Source organism: Rhinatrema bivittatum, chromosome 14 (genome assembly GCF_901001135.1).
Source record: "Rhinatrema bivittatum chromosome 14, aRhiBiv1.1, whole genome shotgun sequence".
NCBI lineage: Eukaryota > Metazoa > Chordata > Amphibia > Gymnophiona > Rhinatrematidae > Rhinatrema > Rhinatrema bivittatum.
The window spans coordinates 6,588,421-6,605,378 of record NC_042628.1 but is presented as its reverse complement, the minus strand read 5'-3'; the positions used below and the strand labels follow the sequence as shown (position 1 = coordinate 6,605,378).

The following is a 16,958-nucleotide window of genomic DNA, read 5'->3' as shown; positions in this document are numbered from 1 at the left end:
GGCACAGCCTAGGGAACAAGCCCCCTAGGCCCACACTGACGGCAGACGAAAGTACCCCGGGATATGTCTGGTCAGGAACTTCACTTTTACCTGTCCCTTTCCCCGCAGGTTGAACCCTTGGGTTCTGGGGGCCAGCAGGATGTAGGCTTACAGAATAGCATGAGAGAAGGTCCAGGGCCAGGGCCAGGCTAGGGTCAGAGGTGAGCAGCAGGCAGGAGTAGTCAATGTCCAAGCAAGGGTCATGGCAGGTGGCAAGCAATAGTCAAATCCAGAAGTCAGTCCGAGGAGAAGGCAGGGGCGAAGCAAGGGGGACTGATGAGGCAGGGCAGGCTGGAGAGACGAGGCAGAAGAGGCAAGGCTGGGGTGGAGAGGCAAACGCTGAGGCAACACGCACTGCAATGCAGGAGACCCACCGCCGAGGCATCTGCTAGGAGCACGGCTGGGGCTTAAATCCCTGGGCACACTGACATCATCACTGGGCACCTTTCCTGCTGTTCCTGCCGCAGGGCCTATGAGCATTGGCGTTCACACCTAGGAGGGGTCTGGGGGAGCATGGTGGTGTCGGAGCCACGTCGGTGCTGGTGGCGTCCTGCATTTGTGGCAGTGTTGGTGAGTGCACAACCAGCAAACGTAACAGAGAGCTAAACACCTAGCTTGATTCCCCTGACCTAGCCCTGCCCCTAATCCTGGTTGCTTTTTGGCCACCTAAATTTAAGTGGTCGGTCCACGCCAGCCTTTGATTTATCCACTTAACTCCCAAAGACAGGTGGCTAAAGCCTTCGAAAACAGACCCTTTGGGCCTGATCTATATAAGGTTTTTTTTTCCATTGACACAGAACGGGAGAAGACCCTGCTCATTTCAGCTAATGGCATTTACATATCACCTTCCTCAAACCAAACAGTTTATGATAAGCAGGATAATGGAGTAAATATAGCATAATAACAATAATACTACAAAACGCCACTAGGATACAATAACAATACATCAAAAAGGACCAGTTCCCTAAATTTACAGCTGGTGCTCTTCTTAATAACTGCATTGTGTGAAAGCTTCCTGCTGGAGCTCACATCGGGTAATAGACTGGAGCTCTGGAACAGCAGAGCATCGGGATCCAGAGCATGGGAGTAAGTCTTGTGATTCGGAAGGTGGCACAGGGCAGGTCTTCCACTGGTAATCCCGAAATCACAGCCATTCCTACTCCCAGAGGGTCACGGGCTGCTGGGGATCTTGGCCCCCTGACTGTTCTCTGGTCTGCTTCTCTTCACAGAAGGGAAGCCGGGAGGATCTTTCGGAAAAAACTGGATCCCCATGAGGAAGCCTTGAAGATACTAAAGGGGAAGGTGGCAGCCCGAGCCGCGGCAGCGCAAGGCCCAGCAGTCGAATCCTACAGGCCCCCCGTATGTAGACCGCATCGTGGAGATCAACGTCTTTCCCTCTCAGCAGAGGATTTGGTTTCAGGTTTAGGGGTAACCTAGCTCTAGATTAGCACATTCCCAAACGGTTCAGGAACAGGATCTGATCTGCAATCACCTGAACGTTATCTGCTAGGATGCGCTGGGAAGTCAGACGGTGCACACAGCTGTTGGGTATTGAATGGGGTGGCTGGGCCGTATTCTCCACTGCTAGACTGGACTGTGCTCCCGGACGTTTACATTATGCTCTGAAAGAGAAAGAGGTTCAGAGTTTGTCTTTTAGTTTTTTTCTGTAGTGAATGTGAACGTTTGTTGCACATGGGAGTGCTGGAAGTGTAAACTCAGTGTAGTTTACGCTGCCTGCACTGCCTATCGGATGCCGGGAGCAGGTGAAGCCGTGGCCTCTTGGATATCTCTGGTTTTTTTTAAGCTGTCATGGTCAGCCCTACTTACTCTATATCTGTTAAATATATCCAGATAAGTAGCAACTTATCCGCCTGTGTGTATTTGGTTAACTTTATAACCTAACTGGTTATTTTCAAACATAGCCGGTTGTGTTTTAACCTTACCCGGATACATGTAGCTGGATAACTTTAAACAAGTATATTCAGCGGGACAGGACAAGTTATCCAGCTTAACTTTATACGGCTATCTTGTCCTCTAAATGGGCTACTGAATACTGACCTCAGAGCGTCTGAAAATGTCCCACCCCATACATGGGTAAAAGTTCACGCCGGGCTCAACAACGCTCCAGGGATCAGAGGAGGGGGTCAGGTCAGGGAAGGCAGGAATGCGCTTAATTTTCCATTTGCAAAAACTCTGCTTTTTATTTTATGGGAAAAGCAGGTGCAAAACTCTGCAGGCAGCTTTTCCTGGGGACATTTTCTGCAAAGTCCACGAGGAAAGGTCCCTGCAGACGCTGTAACTACCCCCAGAGTTTGGAAAATTCCCCTGACAACGCTTCTTGTGTGTTGGTGAATACAGGGGTTCTCTACAGCTTGTCACGCTAACAATCTCGCGTCCCCTCTGCTCCTCCTAATTTAGGTGCCCAAAGAGACGGTGGCCATGGTGAGACCGGTTCCCAGCACCAAAATGAAGAAGCCTTCCACGCCCGTGCCTGCCCAGCCTGTGAGATCCCCTGCTGCCCCTTCAGGTAGAGCCTGGGGAGGGGGGCCGCGAGTCTCTTCCAGCTGCCCCATTTGGGTCTGCATCCAGTAGCTTCACGCGGCACTTTCAGAGCTCCCAAGTTCCAGTCCTTGCATTGTGCTTCCTACAGATAAGGAAGCCGCACCGAGCTTTCAATGGCTCCTATATCTGTGAACAACCAGCAAAATCATGCAAAGTTTAACGTCTGCTAGCGCTGGAGGGCTAAAGCCCAGTGCTAGTCTCAGGACAAATTGATTGATTAGTAGAACCCCATAGCAGAGGAATCTCGCATTGCAGTAGGGCGCACGTCAGTCTGAAATGCCTGCATCGCTTCAGAGAGGAGGTTTTTACATGGCTGGAAGAGGGACACGGTGTCTCCCTGCTGCACTGGATGATTCTCTGCTGTCTTCATTCCAGTTACAGTCTCCCGGGAGCTGGCACCCGAGAAGGAACAGATCCAGACGCAGCTCCACAGGCAGTACAGCGGGGCGTACTATTCCTACAGCGGCGTGCCCTGGAAAATATACATCAGGAAGGAGGTATCAGGACAGAGCCCAGCTCTGACGCTTGTCCCTTTCGTAGTTGTGCGTTTCATAATTGGCAAGAAACATCTAACGTTCCGAAATATTCAGAAAAGCAGACACTATGGGACACTGTCGTGATTATATTCCTTTCATGTTGTTATTAGTTCCCATTTTCAGCCATGTATGGTTTAACGTTTGTATGGGCAAAACTCACAGAGACATAGAAACATTACAGCAGAAAAAGACTGTTTGGTCTATCCAGTCTGCCCATCCGTCCAGTTACGTTAGCATTATAATGCTCATCACTTCCTCAGAGATCCCCCGTGTTTATCCCATGCTTCCTTGAATTCAGATATTGGTTTTGTCTCCAGCACTTCCACTGGGAGGCCGTTCCATGCATCCACCACCCTCTCTAACATACACAATATTAGTAATACAAATACAGCCAAATTTTCCAAATGTAAGCCAACACATTCAGACCCAACCAAGATATAACACAGTTTAAATAAAATTAATTAAATACCCAAAAGAAGGTAAACATTAAGAAGTCAGTATTCAAAAATATCTGTCCAGCTAAACTGGGAATTTAATCGGACAAAGGTGGGGTTGAAATATTTCCCATGTTCAGCGCTTAGCCGAGTATATTCAGCAGCATGGGCACGCCGCCGAATATCCCAGCAAAGTTTGCCGGCCAGCATCTGAACACGTGCCCCTAAATGCCCTGAAGAAAGTCCCAGCAGCTGCAGCTCCCTTGCATTCTCGACCTAACTGGCTCCTCTCTCCTTCGATACAGGTGTTCTACCCTAAGGACAGCTTTAAGCACCCACTGGTTCTGGATCTGATTTTCAAACAGGTGAGATTTTGCAGAAACACTGGGGCTATTTAACGGGTACTTTGAAAGCCTTGTGCCTTAGAAGAGTTGTCCCCCTAGTGCTGTGTACTTGACCTTTCAGGTTCTCCATGACACGCTCTCAGATGCCTGCATCAGGATCACCAAAGAAGAAAAGTTAAAAATGAAAGCCCTGTTAGGTAATGGCTTTTTAATTGCTTGGACTGCATGAGGGATAAAATCATTTCTTGGTGGACATCAGGCCAGCGGTGAGCCATGATGATGAAGGGGATCATCATGGTGATGCCACCAGATGTAGAAGGCTCCTTTGCACTCTTCATTTCTACAGTACTAAACATATTTATGCTCCAGGGATGCACGTCTATAAAGATCCGTCACTGGGGAAGAAAGGAGCAGAGAAAGTATTCTGTAATATCTGTGGTGCCTTCTGGGCTCCCACGCATGCATTTTCCTTCTTTTTCTTGATCTCCCTGGGGAAGACGTACACGTCATGATACAAATGGACTCGCATCCAAATGCCTTTTCACATTTATGCCCAAGTTTATATCCATGGTTTAATTCTTACACATTGTTATAATTTACTGCTAGTCGCCGTCAAACACTAAATTAAAAAATCCAGTTGGTTATTATCTTAACAACAGTGGTATGACGGCATTGGGCTTCCAAGAAGGCATCGGGGTAACCCGCACGGAGTGATCATGCTTAAAACCCAAACGTCAATGAATGTGGGGAGGCGGGAAGCTTTGCTAGTTTTGGTAACTGTATGGATTGTTGGTAAAAAGATTTGGAAGGGGGCCTGGGTGTTGGATTTAGGGTTGGTCTTGTAAGAATCATAGAGGCCTGAAATGGCTATGAATGAAGATGGTGGAGGCCAGTTCCTAACAGATTCTGGGCATGCTTAGGAGGGATATGAAAGGTGGGAAAAGGGTTGAGAAATCAGACAAAAGACAAGATGAGAGTAGGGAATTGGTATTGGGTTGCATATGGGAATTTATCTGCTCATCTTCCCCAAGTAGAAAAATCTCAACTGGATGGACTCATTTGGTCTTTTTGTTCTGCCATCATTTACTGTGGGTGTCATTTACTATCGGGCCGATACTGTGCACTCTCCTGTGCGCGCGATACAGTAAATTAATTTATTTAAATTAGGGTCCGTGGCAAAAAGAGGCGCTAGGGACACTAACGCGTCCCTAGCACCTCTTTTTGGACAGGAGCGGTGACTGTCAGCGAGTTTGACAGTCGACGCTCAATTTTGCTGGCGTCGGTTCTCGAGCCCGCTGACAGCCACGGGTTCGGAAACCGGACTACGGCAAAATTGAGCGTCTGGTTTTCAACCCGTGAACCGCGAGCCCATTTTAAAGTTTTGGGTTTTTTTGTTTTTACTTTTTTTAACTTTTGGGGCCTCCAACTTAATATCGCCATGATATTAAGTCGGAGGGTGCACAGAAAAGCAGTTTTTACTGCTTTTCTGTGCACTTCTCCGGAGCCGGCAGAAATTAGCGCCTACCTTTGGGTAGGTGCTGATTTCTTAAAGTAAAATTTGCGGCTTGGCTGCACATTTTGCTTACTGAATCGCGCGCGAATACCTAATAGGGCCATCAACATGCATTTGTATGTTGCGGGCGCTATTAGGTTCGGGGGGGGGGGGGGGGGGGTTGGACGCGTGTTTTCGATGCGCTATTACCCCTTACTGAATAAGGGGTAAAGCTAACGCGTCGAAAACGCGCGTCTAATCGCGGGTTAACAGTGCGCTCTGCTGGCGCGCACTGTACTGCATCGGCCTGTGAGAAAGAAAATGCATTGAATGTCATGGATCATAAAACGTAAATTTGTATGCTAAACCAGAAGGGGCCTGCGTGCAGTCAGTGGTGGGTTAGGGATAATCAGCAGAAGGGGAAGTGGCATAAAAGCAACAATGGAAGCCTGGAATCTGCAGGCTGAGCTCTGAATTCCCAGGGGACGGAGGATGCAGAACCATTCAGAGATCTGCCATGCAGTCCTGCTAGCCAGCTGCAGACTTTAGGGTGTTGTATGCACAGTCTATGTCAGTCTTACTTTCACTTGCATCTTTCACCCCCCCCCCCCAAACATTTTCCAGTTATACTGGAGGTATTGCTGTGATTTTCTTGCTGCAGCGGAAAACGGACTGGACTCGCCTACTGCTACTGCTGCCTCAGAAAGCGTCAAGAAGAAGGTGGTGACTGCGGCCAAGGAGGATTGGGAGATCTACTTCTCGCGTCTCTTCCCGGCAGCAGTAAGAGCTGAAAGCAAGGGAGGACCATGAACAATGGGGAGGTGACTCACAAAGGGGCCAGGGGGAAGGGGGGGGCAAGAAGTCACTTTACCTTGAAAATTTCCTGCTCAGCCAAACTGCAGCAAATGTGTCTTTCAGCCGTGTCAGTGGCGCCGAGCTCGGACGTGGTCCCGCTGTGTCCGGTGGAAGTGTGGGGTACAGGCTGAAGATCTGCTGGGCTTGCTTTTACCCTGTATGGGGCTTACCTGAATCAGAGGAAGGTTATCCTTTTGTTTACAGAGGTGCCAGGAGAGCTGCACGTGGGAGAGGCCAGCAAAGCACATGCTCCCTGGTCCTAGAACTAGAAATTAGATCCCGGGTCTACCTTTCCCGAATACCTCTCTAGGTTTTGAAAGACTAAAGCTCAGGAAATAAGTGGATGATATTCCTATTTCTTGGACTTTCATTTGTGGCCAGCTTGGGCAGTGCTCCCATCTTCAGGTCAGGGCAGAATGCGCTAAAAATGATCTTTCTAGATTTTTGGAGGAGAAATATAATTTGTTTTAAAAGATGAGTTATCCAGCTCAGCTCAGCTCCTCTGGTGCCTCTCCTTTTCGCTTTGCTTTCAGGGCAGTGTTGGTACCGGCATTCAGATTCTTGGGGTTTCCCATGCAGGGATTAAACTGCTGAAGCTGGTCAAAAGCAGCGGTGCATCTCCAGAGCAACTGAGAGTCCTTCAGAGCTACAGGTAGGTGGAGACTGTGGATGGCAATGCAGCCCTTTTGTTCTTAGAGGAAATGGGTTTCATATTTACAGCTGGGGCAACAGTTGCCCCAGTCCTGAATATCTCTTTTCCCATTTATTTAGCATTGAAAAGATTTTGTTATCCTAGAGGTTGATGTTCAACTGCTTTGTCCAGGTAACTTTGTCCCCCCGTCCCCCCCCCCCCCAGCTACATTTTTTCTAGCTAACTCATTACCCTTATGGTGAACAAAGCTGGAGAGACAAAAAGTTTGAACATTGACCCTTCTGTTAATAGAATTTTCTTTTGAATAAAGAATTCTGATCCGGGCAGAAAAACTCTTAAAGAGTTTTCCAGCTCTATTTAGCAGCCAAAAAATGGGTGCTCTCCGGGACGTGATTGGGCTGGGACAGGGAAATATGTACCTGTGTCTATTATTTATTTAAATACTTATTTTGTGTGTGTTATGCTAGGCAAATTACCACATTTAACAAAAAATAATAATATGAACAAAGACAGACAATCATAATAAAAGACTTCATATAAAATAAGATTCTTCATTTTCTAAAATAAATTAAGAAATGCTTCACAGAACAAAATACTTTTAACCTTTTTTCCTAAATAATTTAAAATCTTACAACCTTCTGATCTCATCTGTGATAGTATTGCACAAGAAAGGCCTAGCTATGGACCATGCATGCTTTCAAGTCTGCTGCAAGTGGGCCATTTTGTTAGTAGGTAACTCTAATCATTTTAAATTAGAGGAACACAATGTTCTTGAGGGGGACATATATCTTAAAAAGATCAGAAATGTACTTTGGAGCATCTTCTTGCAAGAATTTAGAAATTAAAATAAGGATTTTGAAACTTAAGCCTTTGCAAAATAGGCAACCAACGTAGTTGTTTCAACAGCGGGGTAATATGTTCCCTCATTGATGCGCCCATAATCATGCATACCTCTGAATTTTGTAGTAATTGCAAAGCACACAGATGAGTCTTAGGGATCCCATATAGAGAGAATTGCAATAATCAACTGTAGTTAGTATGAACGATTGAACTACATTACAAAAATCAAAAGCATCTTAAAAAGTTTGTAAATAATGTAATAAAACAGAGTGCAATTGGTGGGTATATTCCAGTTTACTGAAATCCAAGTTTACGGACAAGATTGGTGAATCTAATAGAAAAAAGATAGTTGAGACTTTGCAAAACATAAAATTAAAGCATTTTCTGTCATGTAACAAGATTGAAATTTGATTTAAAACTAAAGAAAGATCAGATGATATGGGAAAACACATATGTACATGTTCCGCGTAGAATAGATATTAAAAGATTCCAAGAGTTTACACATCGGTTGTAAATAAATATGAAAAAGATTTGATGATAATATGGATCCCTGAGGGTTCCCGACACCAGTAGTAAACCTGTGCCTGACTTGCTGCTGACGATTTGCAGTGCGTAGTCTATCTGCAGATACCGGAGGTGCAAGTTATGTTGGTACCTTCTTACCTGCAGAGGCTGCAGCTCATTACTTTTTGACCTACTGCTCCTTTGGCTTTCCAGCTCAGTTGGAGCTAGGGCTGGGATCTGTGCCCCAAATTCTCAGTTGCAAGTACTCAGGACTTTTGCCTCTCTTTTATATCACCTCCTAGCCTACTTTAGTCATTGCAATGATAGTCCTCGACAGGGTCCACGCACCAGGACTCAGCAATCATGGCACCTATATCAGGCCACTAGGTGTCACCATTGTCTCCTGATGATTATGACTCCTTTCTCTATTCGGAGGTTGCGATTGTCGCCTCTCTAGCATCCCCAGCCCTGGCTGATCTGGGAAACAAAAGATCAAAAGTGGGAATCTAGGGCCAGTGATACAGGCAGGCAAACTGGGCTCCTGCCCTGAGTGCCAGAGAAAGAGGAACCAGGGGTAGGGTGAATCATGCATCACCCAGCCCTCTTCTTGTATCTTTCACCACTCCCACCCGTACCCCTGGACTTGCCTGGGCACTCCCCGAGCTGGCCAACAGCGGCCCAGCCTACCCCTAATGTGGGGAGCTGGCCATTGGATCTGTGCTGCCAACTAGGGAAGGTAAGCGCCACAGGCGGACACACCTCAGCCCCTGTTCCTGTATCTTGTCTAAGTAACCCTTCCCTTGTGATTTTTTACATTTTTCCCCTGATCCTTCCCTCCAGTTACACAGATATTATGTTTGTGACGATTCCATCCAAGAACATGTTGGAATTCAACCTGACCAATGAGAAGCTGATCCTCTTCTCATGCAAAGCCCCTCAGGTGAAAACTATAATTGACTACTTCATCACAGACCTCAAGAAGGTGAGAAATCGTTTTTTTAAGGAGAGGGGAAGGGGAGGCATAAGACATGATAGGCTGTGGTTTATTGATCATGCAGGAGGTAATTTTGCATCAGCCTGCATACGAAAATCAACAAAAATGTTCTGCCAGTTTTCAAAGTAATGTATGTGCATTTTGAAAACTCCCCGCACACAATCACCTGCTAAAATGAGCGCAGATCTTTTCAGAGAAAACGTACGCGCATATGTTTGAAAATGTATTTATGTATCTGGTTTGCTTTACATTCTGCCTATCTGTGAACACCCAGAACGGTTTACAGTTGAACATTTAAAAACATTTCAAATGCAAATACAATAACACAACATGCAAACATATAACATAGCCGCAAACGTTATATGAAAACAAAATGAACAGCAGCAGAAGCAACACTACAGAATGGCCAAGAATCCTGGCACTGCTCGAAACAAGAGCCCCTCAAGGACGTCAAGTAATTTACAAGTCTTATTGCTACTGGTAATTTATCCACCAGAAAGGAAAAGTGCATGAAAAAGTGTGATTTCTTGCTGAAATGTTTTTATATCTTTTAATGATGGAACTTCTAGCATATGTTCCCAATGGGAAGGCACGGACCAATGTCGCACATGGCGAAACAGACGTTCCCTAAGACAGGCCAGGCCTATGTCACGTAACGATTTAAATGTTCTACTCAAAGCCTCAAATCACACACAGCCGATGAAGGGCGGTCAGGATGGCGCTCCGAATTTCCCCGCCACCAGCAGTCTTGCAGTAGCACGCAAGTGCACAGCCCCTCCCCCACTCACACATACAAGACATGGGTGCGTACGTTTTCCCTCATATCGGGTGGGCAACCATTTCAGCAGGTAAAGCACCGTTTTACCACCAGAAATGCCTTTGAAAATAATCCTCGCGTGGGTAGGTGCAAAGTCCACAAGTACTTTTCCATGCAGACTTTTCACCTTGTCTGCACAAATTTGGATCTGCTTTTTCTGCAGGTACTTTTTCTACGCATGAAAAACAACATGCATAATTTTGAAAATGCAAAACTGCACGCATTGTTCCCTTCCCCGACATAACCCCGCCTCTGATGCCACCTAATTTTCCAATGGGTGAAGGTACGCATTTTGTTGAGCACCGCACATACGCACATCTGGCTGGGTGGTTTTCTGACAGCCGATGCATGTGGGTACATGGCTTTTGAAAATTGTCATCCCCGAGATCAAGGTTCAGATATGTTGAGAAGTTTACTATATATGCAAATACCAGCTAATATCATTCAGCTTTCTAAGTGATATTTATGGTATTCAAAAAGAGATGTAAAAAATAACTAGCTATGTATTTGTTGCTGAGAATCAACTTAAATCTCCAATATTATCTCTTAAAATCATGAAACTTTATTACTTTCAATATAACTAAACTATTTTTATTTTAGAGAAAAGACCTCAGTATTGGCAAGACATCCGAAGATTCGGAAACTGCTTTAAAGCCAATTGTTTCAATCACCGGTCTTATGTTTTCTTATTTTTATTTTAATAAAATTATTTAAAGAGATTCTTTCTTATTGGTTTTATTATAGTGTGTACTTGTAACGGTGTCATTATGTTTTAATGTATAAAAGTAATAAAGTTTCATGATTTTAAGAGATAATATTGGAGATTTAAGTTGATTCTCAGCAACAAATACATAGCTAGTTATTTTTTATATTTGATTGTACACTAGTTATTCCCCACATTGTTGTTTGATTCAAAAAGAGATGGCCTGTATGTAACTCCCACCATGGGAAGAGGGTCACTCCTCTATCCCCTGCAGAGCACTGACTCATTCGTTGCAGGGATGGGGACACGGGTTCTGCGATCTAGGGACAGGCCCACATTCCAGATGATGTGTTCCAAAAAGGATGATAGCTTTACTCAAAAAAAACTTCAGTTCAGCAGTTACAAAATCAAAGACAGGACACAGTCCAGAAGAGACATCCAAGTAAAGCAGAGATCTTCAAGTTACCTAAGACTTCGTCTGCAGACACTGCCGCCCTGCTGCGGCTAAACCTGCACAGTGTGGCAGCTGTTAACCCTAAAGGGGACCCAGAGGGAGTGGGGGGTTGTGTTCCATGTGTGAATTTGATCTACTTTGGATAAATGTGCATAAAATCGCTGCCGGGCTGACTAGATGGATCTTTTTGGTCTACATCTGCCATCATTTACTATGTAAGACACCTGCCTATCACAGGGGACTCCCTTATCACTCCTAAGCAAGGCCGCAGAAGCTTCAGACGGTAAGGGATATGAATCCTTGTGGATGTGGTGAGGTTGACGCAGCCCATGGGGCAAACCCCGTAGGCCCTCACCGACAGCTGGCGTAGGTTTGCTGGCAAGAGACTGGTCTAGGGCTTCAACTGTACCAGCCCTTTCCCCGTGGGTTGAGCCCTTGTGTTCCGGGGCCTGGAGGGACTTAGGTGAGGGTTTCTTAGAGTACCACGTAGGCGAAGGGCCAGGGCGAGGCAAGGGTCAGAGGTAGGTGGCAAGCAAGTAAGGACAATGTCCAGGCAAGGGGTCAGCGGCAGGCACCAACAAGAATAGTCAAGAGTCCAGGCAAGGGGTCAGTAGCAGGCGGCAATCAAGAGTAGTCCGTGTCCAGACAAGGGGTCAAAACCAGAGGTCAGTCTGAAGAGGAGGCATGAAGGACTGACCCAGTAGGGCAGGTAGGCCGGACACAGCAGAGCCGATGTGACGAGGCAAGGCTAGACACAGGATACAGGAGCTCTGGCTACATGCACTGCCAGGAGTAGGAAGAGCTGTTGCTGAGGCTCTGAGGGACATCTGAGGTGGGCTTATATCCTGGCAGCAGCTGACATCATCGGCGGGTGCCCGAGCAGGGATTCCTGCCGTGAAGCCTTTAAGAGGTGCCGTGTAATGCATGCACACGCCTAGGGAGACCTGCGACAGGGGAAGCATGACCGTGAAGAAAGGCTTGTCGGCGGCAGTCTAGGGTGAGCGAGGCGGCTCTCGGAGGCCTCCCACGATCCTAACACAGAGCTTCCAAGAATAATAAAAGAATCCCCTTCAGGTTTCCACAGGTTATCCACAACCTGAGAACTGGCAAATCAGTCTTGGTCCTCAGATGAAAAGGAGACTGGGGAGTAAATGGCTGCCCTGTGCTCAGTGTCAAAGGCCTTGGGGGGGAGGGGAGTTCCTTTTAAATGTCTGTGGCACCTTCCCTGCCTGATGAAACATCCACGTACAGGTTATCATCTTCTGCACAGCTTTTCCCTCTCCCTCTGTGCTCTCGGCATCTCTGCTGTTTCTGGGAATGGGCTGCGTCCCCAGCTCTCTGCCCGCCCTGCGCTTTCTGCAGGAGAGTCCTTGGGGGCGCATCTGAACATGGAGGGAACGTCTTCCAAAGCCATTTACCCGGGTTCCGGGAGGTGCCCCCAGGGCAGGGCTAGGCTGGAGGGGCTGACAGCGTGCGCACGTTTCCTCCTCAAACTCATCCTCATTCATTTCCCCCCTTTCTACAAAACGTGCTCACTTACAAATCAGTTATTCAGGCATGGACTAAAACTGTTTGCTGAAGGAAGCTCAGAGACCTAACATACCATCACAGTTATAAAATAAAATCTTGCGTTTTGCATTTTCAAGACCCCAGACATTGTTTTGGCTTGAAAAGGTATCCACAGAGAAAGCAGAGGCAAAGCCCCTTGCAGTACTCGGTGCCTTGGGCAATGTTCAGAGGGAACGTCTGTGCCTATGTCCTCCTTGAAACGTGGACAGAAGTACCCGTGGGCTTTTAATCTGCCTACACGGTCTTGAAAATCGCTCACCATGGAGCGGTGCTGGGTCCAGCCGCTCTGCCGGTGTGGGTGCAGGCAAAGGAATGAGGAAACATCTCAGCCCTTCAAGGGTGCCCTTCGTCTTCCAGGATTCCAACTACGTGGTCGCGGTGAGGAGCCACGTTACCGATGACTGGAGCCTCCTGAGCTTCCACAAAGGGGACATCATCCGCCTGCAGCCGATGGAAGGGCTGGAGAAAGGTCAGTGACGAGGCGCTCCGTCGGGAAGTGCACAACCGGTGCAGCCAACGTGCTTTTCAAACGCTTCCAGGCCGATGCAATATTACACGCGGGTCCAACACCCCTTATGCAATGTGGGGGTTAACGCGTCCAAGCCAGCGCCCGGCTAATGGCGCTCATCACATGTAAATTCATCTTTCTGAGGCCATTACCCACTTATGCAAAAAAAAAAATATATATAGATGTGTGTCCGACGCGCACTTTTCTACTCTCAAAAATTAACTTCTGCCCCGGAGCAGGCGTTGATTCTTGAGGAGCCCCTAAAGTTAACAGAAAAACAGAAAATACTGCTTTTCTGTAGTTCCTCCGATTTTAAGTCAGAGGAACCGAGAAAAGGAGTAAGGGAAAAAATGAGCCGGCGGTCAGGTTAGAAGGGAGGCTCGATTAACAAGCGTGCATTTTCCTATCCGGTGGCCGCGCGCAGGTTAGGAAAACGGATGCTCGTAAACTTGACCTCCGTTTTCCTAACCCGCTGACAGCCGCCTCTCCTGGGCGCGCGATGCCGAGGAGGCGCCAGGGACGCACATTTTCCCCCAGCGCCTCCTATTTACCGTGGCAGCCCATTTCAATATTGAACAGGGCACCCGGGAGAGGTTAGGAGAGCGGGCACACAGTCACGATATTGCATCGGGCCTGTCCCAGAATGTCCAAACATGTTTGCTCGCCCCCCCCATCTGAGCGCCCGATAAGGGGCTCCAGTTAGCTTGCTGGGAACACCGGGCTGGAAGGAATGCAACCCCCGAAGGCGGCGCTACAGGAGGACAAAGCTGTGCTAGGTCTTTACACATTTATCCTGCCAGTGCAACCGACCAGTTCGTAGCATAAGGATAAAAACTGACCAATCTGACATGACAAATTATAGTTGAGGCCGTGTGTAAGGGATGCCCGCCTGGCTAACCATCCTCTGCATTTTCCTAATGCTCTCTGTTGGCTACCAACAGAGCAGAATTTCGGCTGCATCGTGAGGAAGAAAGTGACCTACCTGGAGGAGCTGAAACGTGGCAGCCAGGATTTTGGTGGGTCTGCTTGTGGGCCATGCATGCGGGCTTTGGTGTTTCTCTCTCCTGTCAAACAGATCGCGCATTTTGCCATCTGAACATTTCACCCACGCGATGTCATAGGGCAGCATCATTTATGTGTGTAAGGCTCTAGTCAAGGAAACAGTGGTAGTGCAATCTCGTTAAATCTATAAACATTGCTGGATGTGCATTCTGCATTTCAATTTGCTCGTGCCGTTGCCAATGCATGCAGGTGGCTTTCCCTGAGATAAGATATTCTTCACCTAAAAGTTTGCTTTTTTTGTATGGAATATATTTTATCAATGACAGGTACTAGGGCTTAAGTCTGGCACACAGTTTGTATTTTTGTATCTTTTTTTTATGCATGAAGTGCATCGTCTGTGTCTGTTTTATTGTATCTGTAACTTGCTTTGGGGTTTCTAAATAATAAGCCACCTGTGTGCATTTGCATCTTCTGTTCGTGCAGGCGCACACACATCCCAACCTCAGTATCCCCGGGCACAGATTAACCTGACTAAAAGCCCTGCACAGGGTTTCAGCCAGGCCCATTTACCCGGGTACTTGGTTCTGCAATGAACTCCGTTTCATCCTTTCAATTTTCAAAGGGAAAAAGTTTCCTTTGAAGCTTGAGAGGTAAAAAGTGCGAGCACCGTCCTGCACCTGCCGTTTGTACAGGGACTTTTCCCAGCAAACTTTTATGCGCATACAAACGTGCAGAAGTGCTAACCTCGCCCAGACTTTACCCCAGGAACCCCTGCCCTCTCTACCTGTAAATGTGCCAGTACTGGTATTACCTGTAAACATTTACATACAGAACGGGCAGACAATCTTCAACAAGCCCATTTCCTGGTGTACAACACTGTTTTATGCACGAATCGGCTTTGAAAACTTCTCTCTTTACGACTGGTCCAGCAGTGCGATCACACCTCCATTTCTGTGTGTGTGTGTGGGCAGTGTACTCATACCTCCATTTCTGTGTGTGTGGGCAGTGCGCTCATACCTCCATTTCTGTGTGTGTGTGTGTGTGGGCAGTACACTCATACCTCCATTTCTGTGTGTGTGTGTGGGCAGTGCGCTCATACCTCCATTTCTGTGTGTGTGTGTGGGCAGTGCGCTCATACCTCCATTTCTGTGTGTGTGGGCAGTGCGCTCATACCTCCATTTCTGTGTGTGTGTGTGTGTGGGCAGTACGCTCATACCTCCATTTCTGTGTGTGTGTGTGGGCAGTGCGCTCATACCTCCATTTCTGTGTGTGTGTGTGGGCAGTGCGCTCATACCTCCATTTCTCCGTCTCTCACTAGCATTGCAAGAATATGTTTTTTAGTTCTACTTTAATCCTTCAATGATGACATCTTTGTGTCCATATACTGAAGGAAAGCTGTGTTTACTCATGCTATGAGCAATATGCAATTGGGATATAGTGGAAAAGCTTTTCTGTAAGATTTACTATTGCTATTTTCCAGAACATGCTGTGTGCATGCAGAGGGCCCCAGAGGTGCCTTTCACAGGGTTGTCTTGCACTAAAGGTGAAAGATGCACATCAGGAAGGGACCTCCTTCCCAGAGGGGCCTTTCTTACAGAGCTGTAATTGTTTCCCTCTCTCAATCAGGGTGGAAGTTTGGCGCCATCCATGGAAAGTCTGGGATTTTTCCTTCGGAGTATGTGCAGCCGGTGGCTGCGCCAGACTTTGTCCACCTGCCCGTGGATAAGAGAGAGGAGCCAAGAAACAAGCAGGGCAAGGTGGCCGCTTCAGCAGCTCTGGCCGTGGCTGTGGCCTCTGCGGCTGTGGCTCAGGAGCTGGACAGGAAGTTAGACGTAAGTGCCAAGCCCCCGTCAGGTGAAGAGCCCTGTGCTTCCTGAAAGCCTAGGGCAGGATCGCCTAACGGGGGCTCAACCCTCCTTGGGCAATATCGCCTCCAGCGATTGGGGGGAAAAATGCAAAAAACGTGCCAAGAATCCTGCAGCCTCCCGTCACGTGTCTGACAATAGCGGTTTCAGCACGGTCTCGGGGGAGGTGAAAACTGATTTGTGCTTCCCACCCTGCTCCGTTCCTCCTCAGGTCTCTCCTGCCCCAAGTGAATACGCAGAGAGCGTGGACGAGTACGTGGCGGAGGCCACGGATGAGATCTCCCTGCAGGGAAATCAATACACCATGGTGGAGTTTGCCAAGAAGTATTTTCGAGACGCACAGAGGAAAACAACGTGAGTGCGCGGCAAGTTATCTAACGAGAGCGCCCGTGCCATCGCAGGAGACCCGGCCTCGCTTTTCGTTCCCGTCTCGCCAAGCTCGTGGGGGAGGGTAGAGACCGCGCCAGGGCCAGAAAACACGAACTGAGAAAGTTCCAATGAAATGCGTTCGGGAGAAAGGCAGGGCCAATGGCGAGGCAGTAATTATGTTTCTATGTATAAAATGCACTTTGATTTATCTTGAAAAAGGCAGATTAGGAAGAAATTAAAGTCTCTCTCATCCATCTAAGGCGCATATGAGGACTCAGAGTGGGCCGTGTCTGCGTGGTCTTTCGCATCACAAAGGTAGTAAAATGAGTTATGTAACAATCTAAATTTTATACACGGAAACATAATTCTGTAACTTAATCTAAATAATCACATTCTTGCATGAAGTCGTTTTCTCTAAC

The 16,958-nt window shown here is 47.4% G+C and overlaps 1 protein-coding gene across 1 annotated transcript in view; it reads left to right on the top strand.

The window, feature by feature from the left end:
* MYO15A (myosin XVA) overlaps nucleotides 1-16,958 on the top strand; it is a 96,460-nt gene that overhangs the window by 59,091 nt on the left and 20,411 nt on the right. The window contains exons 35-46 of the mRNA XM_029577208.1: nucleotides 1,269-1,398; nucleotides 2,458-2,566; nucleotides 2,977-3,098; nucleotides 3,877-3,936; nucleotides 4,037-4,112; nucleotides 6,069-6,187; nucleotides 6,796-6,914; nucleotides 9,099-9,240; nucleotides 13,153-13,264; nucleotides 14,245-14,319; nucleotides 15,932-16,137; nucleotides 16,382-16,524. Of these exons, the coding sequence (XP_029433068.1) occupies nucleotides 1,269-1,398; nucleotides 2,458-2,566; nucleotides 2,977-3,098; nucleotides 3,877-3,936; nucleotides 4,037-4,112; nucleotides 6,069-6,187; nucleotides 6,796-6,914; nucleotides 9,099-9,240; nucleotides 13,153-13,264; nucleotides 14,245-14,319; nucleotides 15,932-16,137; nucleotides 16,382-16,524 (1,413 nt within the window). The remainder of the gene's footprint in view (nucleotides 1-1,268; nucleotides 1,399-2,457; nucleotides 2,567-2,976; nucleotides 3,099-3,876; nucleotides 3,937-4,036; nucleotides 4,113-6,068; nucleotides 6,188-6,795; nucleotides 6,915-9,098; nucleotides 9,241-13,152; nucleotides 13,265-14,244; nucleotides 14,320-15,931; nucleotides 16,138-16,381; nucleotides 16,525-16,958) is intronic.